This window comes from Lissotriton vulgaris, chromosome 2_2 (genome assembly GCF_964263255.1).
Source record: "Lissotriton vulgaris chromosome 2_2, aLisVul1.2, whole genome shotgun sequence".
Classification (NCBI taxonomy): domain Eukaryota; kingdom Metazoa; phylum Chordata; class Amphibia; order Caudata; family Salamandridae; genus Lissotriton; species Lissotriton vulgaris.
In genome coordinates this window covers 129,737,389-129,750,171 of record NC_141688.1, presented here as the reverse complement: position 1 = coordinate 129,750,171, position 12,783 = coordinate 129,737,389, and the positions used below count along the sequence as shown (strand labels likewise).

Sequence of the window (12,783 nt, the reverse complement as noted above, 5' to 3'; positions counted from 1 at the left end):
ATACTCCAGAAAGGGACATTTGAGGCACTGACCTCTTAGGATTGATCATTAGCAAAAGGTCCTAGGTCACAACAAGGGGAACTGACATTTTGGACAGCCCTCTTGGACTAGTCTGTGATGTTGTTCCCCTTGATAATAGGCATATGGATAATAATTTGAGTTGGACATTTGTCTTTGGAGATTGCCCAGGATTAAAGCCTCCAGGTTGTTTACCTTCCATTGGTCACCCTGAGATTTGGTCAAGCCTATTAAAACCCTTTTTAGGTCTCGCCTTTTCCATTCCGAAGGAATGGAAAATGGAGAGAATTCAAGTGCTCAAAATACTCGTTAAACCAAGGGTTTTTTGGTGTGGTTTTCTTCGAGTTCACGTGGCCACAGGCACGCGCTTTTGGGCCATAAACTTTCACGGCCATCTGTTCCCCAGCTCCAGCACCTCCCCTCTCTCCCCGCACACAGCCTTACTTGGATTTCTCCTCCCCCTCCCCAGCCAGCTTCCCCCAGGCCGTGTTCCCTCCCACTTTTCCTCCTCTCTGTCCCTTCTTTCATTCACAACTTGTTATATATCGCCAGAAGAAGTGACATCGCTGCTTGGGCGCCTTACTCCAGAGCGATCCGCTCCGCCCCCTGCTACATTCACTTTCCCTCCACGTTCCCTCTTCTTCCTTCCTCTCCCTGGTGACACCTCTTAATGCCTTTTTTTTTCAGATTGACAACATGGGCACACAGTCCATTTTTAAAATTCAATTTAAGTGCGGCGAGAGGGGGCTGCGGCCGCCATTGCTCACTGTGCACCAGTGTTAATCTAAAAGTGCGCCCATATGTCATCTTTTGGTAATCTGCTGGAGTTTAGTTTACACTCCTCACAGCATTTGCTGCACTATATGACCTCCTCACTTTGCAAATGGGAGTTGCGCACCTTTCTTTTATTTTCTGCAGCTCGGCAAACTTTTTTTTAATACCCTATTTCTTTAATGCTTGTTCTTCAAAAACGCAAGACTTTCTTTTGATCGGTGCAGCAGCTCCACTACTTACGGAAGGCAGATAATGTGCTGGCTGAAACAAACTGATAAACTTCCGCAAAAAATACATCATGTGGATATGCCTTGGTAAATGTTAAGCATATAATACATTTTTACACAGAAAACTTCTTTTTATCAGCGAGGGAGGTGCCCTTTCAGGAAGGTAGCGCTGGTTTTGCTTTCCTTGCTATCTCTCTCCCCTCGCTCTTTCACCCCACTCTCTCTTCTGTCCCTCCCCCCTCCGTTCCAAACATTCCGGAGACTCCCAAAGCTTCTGATCTCTGCATTGATCAAAAGGCAGCTAGGGGGATAGGGATTTTGCTCCCAGTCGTGAAAGAGCAACACCATTTTCTACAGAACACGCAGCAAGGCAAAACTCGACGCTACCTTGGTAATTAGTTATCACGTTGTTTTTCATTCCAGTAGCTAACTATGCACTCTAAAGCAACAGGACTGCTCCAAACATATTTGAATGTAAATATGTGCTGCATCAAAAACTGCTTCTGTACATTTTCTCTTATTTAAATATTATAGTTTTACTCATGTGTCGGACTCATTACAATGTAGATGAAAACAGCAGAATACATCTGTGTTGTATTTCTGTTGTAATGTCGGGTGCTCTAATAGCAATGCTCTGAATACTTTTCCTTTAAGTTTTTTGTTTTTAACGTGTTCGCTCTCGGTAGTATTTCTCGTCTTCAGTAGTGGCATGAAGAGGGGCTGCAGCTCCTCCAAGGCACAGCTCTGCCTCGGCTGCATCTTCCAGCTGCCCATGGCGAGCTCTTAGACTTTCTTTCCCCGGGCCCTCCTGCTGGCCTTCCACCTACATATTCCCTCAGTGTTTCGTGCTTTTGTAGAGGATTGCTATGAACAGAACAACGTCAGTAGTGAAATGCTGTAGTGGTGCACGATAGGTGGTCCTGAAATCACGTACACCAACCTGCTTGCATAATGTTAATGTGCTGTGATGTAGTATCTGAGGACGGACGGCAGCTGCCTGTCATGGCACATGGAAGCGGCTACAACATACTTCATTTAAGGACAACCGAACAGACTGGTTTCTAAACTCAACACTGTAATGCATGACGCCATCTATGCAGTCAAATGGCTGCGAACTGAGGCTCGTCCACCTCCCACTGCGCCCCCACCCCCCTCCCCAGTCATCAGTAAAGGACTCGGAGCTATGGTGACACACAACGTTTTTTTTTTTGTTTTTTTTTTACTGCCCGTGAGAGCAGCCCTGGAAAAACATTAGAGTTCGGTGACATTAAGAAACATTCAGGTTAAATTTGATTGTGTGATTGTTAATATCACGTAGCTTCCTTTTAAACAAATTGAAGCCCTGTGAGGCATTTGAATTAACCGTGCACTTCAGATGTTTGCTTTGGAGGATTTATTTACATTTCATTGCCGTTTTTTTTTTTTTTTGGTACCCGGGCCCTCCTGCTGGCCTTACACCTACATATCCCCTCAGTGTTTCGTGCGTTTGTAGAGGATTGCCACCAGCAGCATTTCTCCTCCCCTTGCCGCCGAGAGCTTCAAAGGGATCTGCTTCCCCGCCCACTGCTTCACACTTCACGGCCTGGCGGCCGTGACTCGCATCAGGTCTGCAAAGCTACGGCCAGCTGCTGGGCAGTAAGGTTGCCTCCCCCCCCCCCAACCATGGGAAGTCCCTCCAGTGAAAGCGCAAAGGCATATAGGAGGTCAGCCCCTGATTTTCAACACTGTTCTCTATCAAAAAGCCAATACTTATTGTGGGTTTTATTAACCTGCCTTCAAAATATTTGTTTTGGTAAAAGTTTCCATAACAATTATGCTGAGATTTAGTTTGTTATGCAAACGCCAGATATTAATTTCTGCCCTGTTTTCTGTGCCACAGTTTTTCTATTTTGCCACTATTTTATCTACTTCGGACCATTGCCATTATAAATTACAATCACTTTTATTTAAGTAATAATTATTTAAAAAAATTAAAAGCCATTGTTATTTGTAATATCAATACATCTAAGTCACGTCAATATAAAACATGTGGCATTACAAATGCTAAGTGTCACATTTGCTAAAGTTAAAAGTATTGGCATTGTAAATCACAAAACATAAATATAAAATGTCATTTACAAAACCAATAGCTCCAACTTTCCTACTGCGAGACCTATTGGCAACGTCAGTGCTTGTTTATATTCTATTTCTTCTACGTTCATTAAAGCAAATGTTGACCCAAGTTTCTTGGTGCTAAGTTTGCGAAAAATTCAAGCCGAAAGCGTGAGGTAAGCAGCAATTAATCTGAGAGGTTAAAAATTAAGGTATTGAAATGTTTCTGAAAAGGAAGAAGGGCTGAGGAAGAGGGGAGTTTGTTCCACTCCCTGGCTGAGTCTACAGAAAAGGCTTTATCTCTCAGCTTTGGCCAGATTTCTGGAATGTCCAACAGAAAAGGGCCACGGAATGAGGCGGTACATAGATGTTGAATTTAGAGAACAAAAACTGAGGAGTGGAGGCATGGATTACCCGATGAATGCCGCTAGCAGCTGTGAATAAGGTCCCCAGCGTAATCGCTAACCGGTTCATTTTTGTCTTGGGGGGAAGATTTACATTGGGAAATGGCAGATCAAACCGGTAACCCTGTTTTGCAACCGCTGTAAGCCCCTCAGTCTTTGTGGTTTGCATTTGGAATAGCATTTCTGAATGACAACAATACAAAATCTGTTTTTGGCTTATTTCTTATTCTTCTCTATACCACCTTTGTCCAACTGGTCTTAACTCCATTACTTTTGCAACGCTATATACTCTGTTTTTCCCCTGGGAACAGCACCTGCAGGTGATAGTCCTGCTGCATGTGTTCCTGTTCTATGTTTGAAGGAACTGCTGCACTCAGATGCTGCCCAGACTGCAGTTGTACTGTGTACGAAGGAAGCTATCATGATTTCTCCTCGTATGTTTGCTTAGCGGTGTGTGGAATTTGCAGAGTTGACTACATTAAAATTCCTACAGATTCCGCAGAATTCAGCGACTGGGCAGAATGGGCACCTGGGCTATTAACTTAGCTCCCTTCAAGTCCAAAAATGGTTGCGAGAATGTATTTTGCCTAGGAAAAGGGCGCTGCCAAATACCACTTGACGCTTTTACATACTTTGAAGTGTTTAAAACTTTTATCACTGCAGAGTATGTAAGGACGCCAAGTTGTATGCAATGGATTCTAACATGTAGAAACCATTGCATAATTTTTAATTCCACCATCGGAGCAGCGGTAATTTAAATTCCTCAGTAATTCAGCATTACTAGAGTAATGCAGGATTGGCAAATATTCCTCCGATTCTGCCGGCGAAATTAAAAAGTCCACCCTGCCCTACGTTTACTGCACTACTTGTGTATGTTGTGTGGTATACATTTTACATGTTGCTCACTATTCAATACCTTTCTATGAAAGTACTTTCAGTCTCTAGCGAGTCAGATTATTGCCTTTCTCAACCCTTTGTATGCTGTGTGAGCACTGATGTGCTATGCTCCAGGGTCTCAACAGTAGCGCGAGTTGTGCAAATGTAGTAGAAATGTGTAGTTCATTATCTCCTTTGGAAAGTAGTGATTATTGGAAGCTATGGCTATTGCAGGTCCCTTGCTAGGACCATAGCCTGATTGCCACGGAATCCATGAAAGAGTGAGTGAACGCTCTTATTTAGCACGCTTTATGGAGCAAATAATCACAGTGTATGTTGATTAAGATGCTCGACATGGTCGTTCTGCTCTTCTGATAGCGACTTGGTAAGGATTTCATCAGAATGCAGATGATTGAGCCTAGACAGACCATCCCTCCTAATATTAGAGGGCAGAATCTAATGTTGCAAAAATTAATTCATTGTATTGTATAAAAGTGATGACTGTATTAACAGTAAACATTAATAAACAAGCATTTACAATGCAACGGTTTCGCCTTTGGAAAAGTTAGAGCTATTGGCGCATTGTAAATGACAAAATTTGTATTTGTGTTGGTTTTGAAAACAGATAAATAAATGGCATTGTCATTTACATTGCCAATAGCTTAATCTCTCGCAAATGTGAGACCTATTGTACCCTACGGACGAGCTCAGCAGACAGCAATTACTACCACACACACACACACACACCCAGAGCCACACACACACACCCAGAGCCACACACACACACCCAGAGCCACCCACACACACCCAGAGCCACCCACACACCCAGAGCCAGCCACACACACCCAGAGCCAGCCACACACACCCAGAGCCAGCCACACACACTTTGGAGCAGTCAGATACACACACACTCTGGAGCAGTCAGATACACACACACTCTGGAGCAGTCAGATACACACACACACCCTGGAGCAGTCACATACACACACCCTGGAGCAGTCGCATACACACACACACCCTGGAGCAGTCGCATACACACACACACCCTGGAGCAGTCGCATACACACACACACCCTGGAGCAGTCGCATACACACACACACCCTGGAGCAGTCGCATACACACACACACCCTGGAGCAGTCGCATGCACACACACACACTGGAGCAGTGACGCACGCACACACACACTCTGGATCAGTCGCACACACACACACGCACACTCTGGATCAGTCGCACACACACACACACACTCACACTCTGGATCAGTCACACACGCACACACTGGAGCAGTCACAAACGCACACATTCTGGAGCAGTCACATACATACACACACTGGAGCAGTCACACACACTGGAGCAGTCTCACACACACACACACACTCGGGATCAGTCACATACACACACACTCGGGATCAGTCACACACGCACACACTGGAGCAGTCACACACGCACACACTGGAGCAGTCACACACGCACACTCTGGAGCAGTCACACACGCACACTCTGGAGCAGTCAGATACACACACTCTCTGGAGCAGTCAGATACACACACACTCTGGAGCAGTCAGATACACACACACTCTGGAGCAGTCAGATACACACACACCCTGGAGCAGTCAGATACACACACACCCTGGAGCAGTCAGATGCACACACACCCTGGAGCAGTCAGATGCACACACACCCTGGAGCAGTCACATGCACACACACCCTGGAGCAGTCACATGCACGCACACACACTGGAGCAGTGACGCACGCACACACACTGGAGCAGTGACGCACGCACACACTCTGGAGCAGTCACATACACATACACTCTGGAGCAGTCACATACACATACACACTGGAGCAGTCACACACACACACACTCGGGATCAGTCACATACACACACACTGGAGCAGTCACACAGGCACACATTCTGGAGCAGTCACATACACACACACATACAGACACTGGAGCAGTCACACACACTCTGGAGCAGTCACATACACACACACTGGAGCAGTCACATACACACACACTGGAGCAGTCACATACACACACACTGGAGCAGTCACATACACACACACTGGAGCAGTCACATACACACACACACACTGGAGCAGTCATACACACACATACTGGAGCAGGCATACACACACATACTGGAGCAGGCACATACACACACACTGGAGCAGTCATACACACACATACTGGAGCAGGCACATACACACACACTGGAGCAGTCACACACGCCCACTGCTCCCTTTAACCACTACTGTGCATATATACAATCATGTCCACAACTGATTAACAAAATCTTACAGGCCACCAAAACTGTATAAATAACTAGACCAAAGAACTCTTAGTAATCTACAAAGAGTTCTTCCTCTCCCTCCACCATTCTTCGTGTGGTTTAAACTATACTACGTTGTACCTACCTACCTTCATTTTGTTTTGTGGCATAAGCAACACTTAGCACAAATACCTCCACTACTGAATTCACCAGTTTAAAACTGACATATGCAAGCCCTCATGCACATCTTCATCAACACTATTGCGACCATGTGTTCCCTAAACATTTTCAAGCTGCAGAGGTCCGTATCAGAAAGGGTCTCTCTGCCCAACTGAATACCAATATCAGGCCTTGCCTCGGGTGTGAAGTTATTGAAAATGTGTCAAAAGCACCTTTACCTGCTCACTTAACACAGAACCTTTTCAAATGCAACTTTCTGTCGCTTGACTGGAAAGATCTTCTTTTCTTATCTAGCCACAAAACACTCAAACGTCATTTCACCCCAATTGCACTAAATCTCTAAACAGGTGTCTGTTTTGTTAACAACAACATGTTTCGTCTATCCATTTTTAAAAAGATTTCAGCAGATGTATTGTCTATAAAACCAGTGAGTGCCAGGGTACTCCACGGTAAAGGTGTAGCTCCAGAAAAGTACAAATAAAGACATCGCCTTACTTAAAACCAATTCAGAATTGCCTAAACTGTCGTGCAAAGTGGCAGTCATTTTAGGGACTGTGACTTACTTTTCATTGACAGCCTTGAACGACAGAAAGAAACAGACATCAAAGAAACATAGAAGGGGGCGGGGGGGGGGGGTCAGAGAAAAACAGAAAATGGTGATAAAAAGGAGAAAGCAGTGATGAAGAGACAGAACCTGCAAAAGTGAGATGAAGGAATTGCAAGGTGTTAGAATGGGGTCGAATGGAGTTTGCACAGCCTTGTTTTTCAAAAATCACAGCATTTGGAAGTTGTGCCATTACAAACAATCTTTGAGCCCTTGAACTTTAGGAGGTGGGGGGAAGAAGGGAATCACACACACAAAATAAGCACTTCTCCCTTTCCCATTCACTTTTAACATTCTTTCGGCCCTGCTAAGTACTGTCGAGATGGTGCGAGGAAGCATGAGTGTGAAAGGCACTGCCAGGAAACGGAGGCCAGAACTCTTCCTTCCTCTGCTCGCCCACTGCGGTGGCAGTTTAAGAAGCATTGCCCACCTACAGTGAGAACATCTTTCAGTAAACTTTGAGAAGAGAGAGCCATCTGGACAGCTTCAGAAACCACCGAGCCTTTCAGACATGGGGACTCTGCCGTCTCCAGCTTCCGATGGTGCTATCAGGAGAAAGGCTCCCAGGGCACGAATGCCACAGCCAGGAAACGGAGGCCAGAACTCTTCCTTCCTCTGCTCGCCCACTGCGGTGGCAGCTACACGGCCTCACAACCTATACACTGCGTCAACAAAAACAATGCCCCAGCAGCAGCTAATTTAGCTCTCCAAAAATGGACACAGTCCATCACGAAGCGCTTTCCAAATTCACTTGGCACAAAAAAAATAGATTCAGTTCTTTTCAGGGTTCCCTTTGTGCTTGTGTAGCCGAAAACCTCTCCAAACTAGCATTAAACACGGACAGCGGGAGGGGGGGCGGGTTAGCTGCACACGGACAGCGGGAGGGGGTGGGCAGGCACAGGCACAGGGACAGGGACAGGGACAGCGGGAGAGGATGGGCAGGCACAGGGACAGCGGGAGGGGGGCGGGCAGGCACACGGTCAGCGGGAGTGGGGCGGGCAGGCACATGGACAGCGGGAGGGGGTAGGGAATGGCAAGAAAGGCACTCACCTGGACTTCCGGTGGCGGAATGACCAAATGAAACCTCGCCGTCAGAAAAAATAAACCCCGCCCACGGCCGCGATTAAATTGTGGTTTGCATGATGTAGTCAACAGTGGCACATAACGTAATCCCCCTCCACAAGAATTCTGTTCACCCTTAAAAGACACTGCACATGGGTTCTTTATAACAGGATCACTGCTTAGTGCCAGCACTGTTATTAACAGCATCCCTTGCTAAATAGTCGGAGCAACTTCTGCAAGCATTACAAAGTTAAAATGTTTGTTTGGACGAGTCTATGGGAACAGCACCCCTCGGGCACAATTGTGGTGCGCTGTTACTAATGGTAACATTATGCAAGTGAACGGGGGCGTAAGAAAATAATCTAGATTTTGACTGTCGGCAAAAAAAAAGCACTGGGAATAAACAGCGGCAGAGGGAGAGTGGGTGGGTGACAAAATAATGTCCCAGAACCGTAATGAAAAAGACTGGAACACTGCCTGCCGTCTCCCACGTGCAATAAAGGAACGATTGCATGACAGGAGCGCGCGCTGCTCTCCACACTGAACACCACAGGCTCGTGTGTTTCTCTGACTCATACTTTTTTAATTTTTTTTATTTTAATTTGTATTCTTTGAAGAGGCAAACACAGATGCCTATCAGTTGTTCTGCCACCTCCCAACATGTTTTCTCCAGCCGCAGAACGCTGCTCTTTGCCTAGGGAGGGGCCCTCTGTGAGGGAGCGGAGGTGTCCAGCTGTCCTTCCCCAGCCCGAGGCTCTGTCTGATGCTTAGAGGCAGCAACAATTAGCCTTCCTGGTTCTCATTGCGCGCTGCCCCTTCAACAACTGCTGGATTTATTTTTAACCAGTTGACTGTTTGTGAGACGTTCTTTGGCCGCGCAGCAAAAAACACTGAAAAACTTCTGAAACAGAGTAGGAAGCACAACTCAATGCTGCCCAAAGGAAGGGGGAGGGGCGTAGGTTGGCAGGGGGAGAAAGGTCTATGAACTGGAGGAAAAGATTTAATCAAGAAGAGGAAGTTATGGTGATTGCTGGGAAGTAGTCTGTTAAAACTGAGATGAAAAAGCAAAGAAGTAAAGATAACCTTCACCACATACTCGCCGGGGTGAAAAAACCCCCCCAAAAAATAAAACAGTTAATCAATCGAGCAGATAAACAGGACAGTTTATGCGCAGTACAAGCAAAGATCACAAACTCATGATAAACGCGTCAATGTAAAGATAGTGCAACAACAACTACACACGAAGAAACTAGTCAGAATGCATTACTCAACACAACACATGCACGCCTCCCACAATATATGGTGATCGGCACAAACACCTTACACTATTTGGCATGAAACCAGCTACAAAAGACAACAAGGAAAGGCACGGACAGCGAGAGGGGGGCGGGAAAGACACTAACAGCGGGGGGGTCAGGAACGGGAAGACGGACAGCGGGAGGGGGGTGCGGGAACACACGGAAAGCATTCACCTGGACTTCCGGCGGCGGTCGGCCGCGGAATGACTAACACAAACCTGGACGCCCCAAAAAAATAAACCCCGCCCACGATGACGACATCGCAGAGGCGGAGAGGGAAAAAATCGCCGGAACACCCACGAATCTGGTCCGGCCTTGACGGACATATCCGGCTTCCAATGGCTAGCCTCCATTTATGGAGCTAGCCAATGGGAGCCGGGGGACGTTCCTATAGCCAATATTGTAAACATTAGATTTCGCCTGCGCGAACCGCTTGCGCAGTAACGCCAGGCGAAACCTAAAAATGTCAGTTTGTTTCAGGTATACATGTAGTCTTCTTTCTTCAGCTACAAAAGGTGGCAACCCCCAAGCTTTAAGGATCAGTCTTAAACTTGCAGTTTGACTGCTAAATTCTATTAAAAGACTAGATTAGAGAGCTAGAATGTGCTCTGAAGTTTTTATTGTTGGTTTGGCTTGCATTATGTTTAATATGCCTGATTTTGTTTCTTTTTCTAGTTGGCTATTGATTATGGGATTAAGTTCTTGGAGACCAGTGCAAAATCTAGCATCAATGTAGAAGAGGTAAGTTAACTGGCATTTAATGATTTTTTTCTATTTAGAAAATGTAGACCATGTTTGCCACAGGTCGTCTGCAAATTAAACTTTTTTTCTCTCCACTGGTGAAAGTCCTATAAATGTCTCTCTTAAACGTACATTATTTTGTGCGTTTCCCTAGCATTTTTTTTTTTTTACAAGTTGGAACATCATTTACTAAGGGCAAACACAGTTCATGCTGTCAAAAGTTTACATTTGTGTTGTGTATACAACTGTTTCTACCTCTACTGGGCTGCCAATTGCTTGCATACTTTTCTCCAAATTAATTAGAAGGCTTCGTATTGGCTGACAATGTTTTTTTAAACAGATCTCTAAACGTGCTCAACACATAATACATTTATGGCGGATTGGGAACAAGGGGAAATATACATCAACAGGGTAAGGAACTCCCAGTAGACCTGATGGAGTGCTCGACATTGATCCAGCTATTGTTGGATCCACCTGACACTAGACTGCCATGAATAATTTTAAAATGCTAGAGGTTATGCATAGCAGAAAGTATGCTATTAGATCTGAAATATTTGTTTTGTATTCTAGGAGTAAACAACATGACTGTCAGGGTGGGGGTGGGGTTACTAAAACATTTAAGTGGTGACTTCCACAGGATAAGTGCTCAGAAAAACAGCGATATAAAATAATATTGATCAGTCAAGACCTGACCATGGACTAGTCTGAACTCGGCAGATAAATGGCACAATCAGAATAGTTCGATTGCAACATAAGACAATTGAGGGGAATTGAGCCAAAGCGTTGAGGGTGGGACAAGCTGCTCGCCAAACTATCTGTTTATTTTCCACTAATAAACGCAAATAACAATTTTCTAAAATGAATATGTGGACAATGTGATCATTCCCCATGGTGCAGAAATGTATTTTATATTTACCACATCAAGGCTTGCTCATAGCCCAATAAGTCTGCAGGTGATATATCCCACACCAAGCAATTGCCGCCTTCCCGGTTTTGGTTCACTTTTACACCATCTAGTCTCCACCATTATACATCAACAGCATTTGGGCTCCACTTCTTACAAAATGCTTCTGAGGTTGGTAAAGATCTACCGCATATCTCGAGCACAGATCTTACTTAATATCTGGGGGACGAAAGATGGATTTTCCAATACCGCAGGTATCGCTGGCCCTAAATTAGATTCATTTTGTTTTGCATCAGCTCCTTAGATTTGCTTATATTTATTTAGTACCCTGTGTTTCTTAACTGTGAAAGCTATTTCAACGATTTAGGGTGTTCAACCCATCAGCTTCTTTGGAATCCATGAGCTAGATAATGCAAACATCAGTCTTTCATCCTAAGACACCTGCTGAATAGAAGGCGTATCCAACATTTAGACCATGCACACTTTCTGAGGCTCTCTTCTCATGATTTCATAATAACATGTTCGAGGCATATGAGCTGCAGATTACACACTGTGCATTAGATCGCCACATAGTGTTGGGCCCGGATGTTTGCAGTTATTTTTGTCCTGAGAAGTCTTTGGAAGTCACAGGATAGGTGACTCCTCCTTTGGACAATAGTGCGTATGGGCATCTGCTCCATTCTTAGATTGTTTTTTTCCGCCATCGGGCTCGGATGTGTTTCCTGCGCTCCAGTTTGGAACCGATTTTCCTTCGGCGCGCAATCCTCACCCAGTTCGACAGTATTGTCTCGAGCGCACTTCCATTCCATGGGACTCTTCACGACCTCAAAACCTTAGATTCCGGTCGTCGACGAAGGCCTCGGGCCTATTTGGGCCTTACTCTCTGGCTCATGGAAAGGATGACATTTAAGCAGTGTCCTCAATGTGGGTCGAAGTTTCCCCACACCGATCTACATGAGGTGTTCAACCTTTGCCTCTCACCGGAGCACGAGGCCTGAGACTGTTCCGCTTGTGCCTCCTTCCGCTCCAAAAAGACTATTCGGACCGACGAGCTCTAAGAACCATGGCTCACTCGCCATCTTCGATCGAGGACGACATCTTACAAGAGGGCGTCGACGTGCCAGAGCAACAGCAAGAACATGGCGTCGACCGCGACTCAGAGGTCGACGACTCAGACGTCTAGGACATCACTCCGGCACAGAGGGTCGTAAGGACACACGTCGACCCAGACCCTTCCTCGACACCCTCGAAAAAGGCTACGGTCACACCCTCACCTTCGGGCCCGGGTACACACCGAGACACTGCTTCATATGCCCCACTTTCGGGCTT

General features: G+C 45.7%; 1 protein-coding gene across 1 annotated transcript in view; it reads left to right on the top strand.

Annotated features, from left to right (window-relative positions):
• RAB8B (RAB8B, member RAS oncogene family) overlaps positions 1–12,783 on the top strand; it is a 207,615-nt gene that overhangs the window by 142,419 nt on the left and 52,413 nt on the right. The window contains exon 6 of the mRNA XM_086959445.1: positions 10,485–10,550. Coding sequence (XP_086815571.1) covers positions 10,485–10,550 — 66 coding nt within the window. The remainder of the gene's footprint in view (positions 1–10,484; positions 10,551–12,783) is intronic.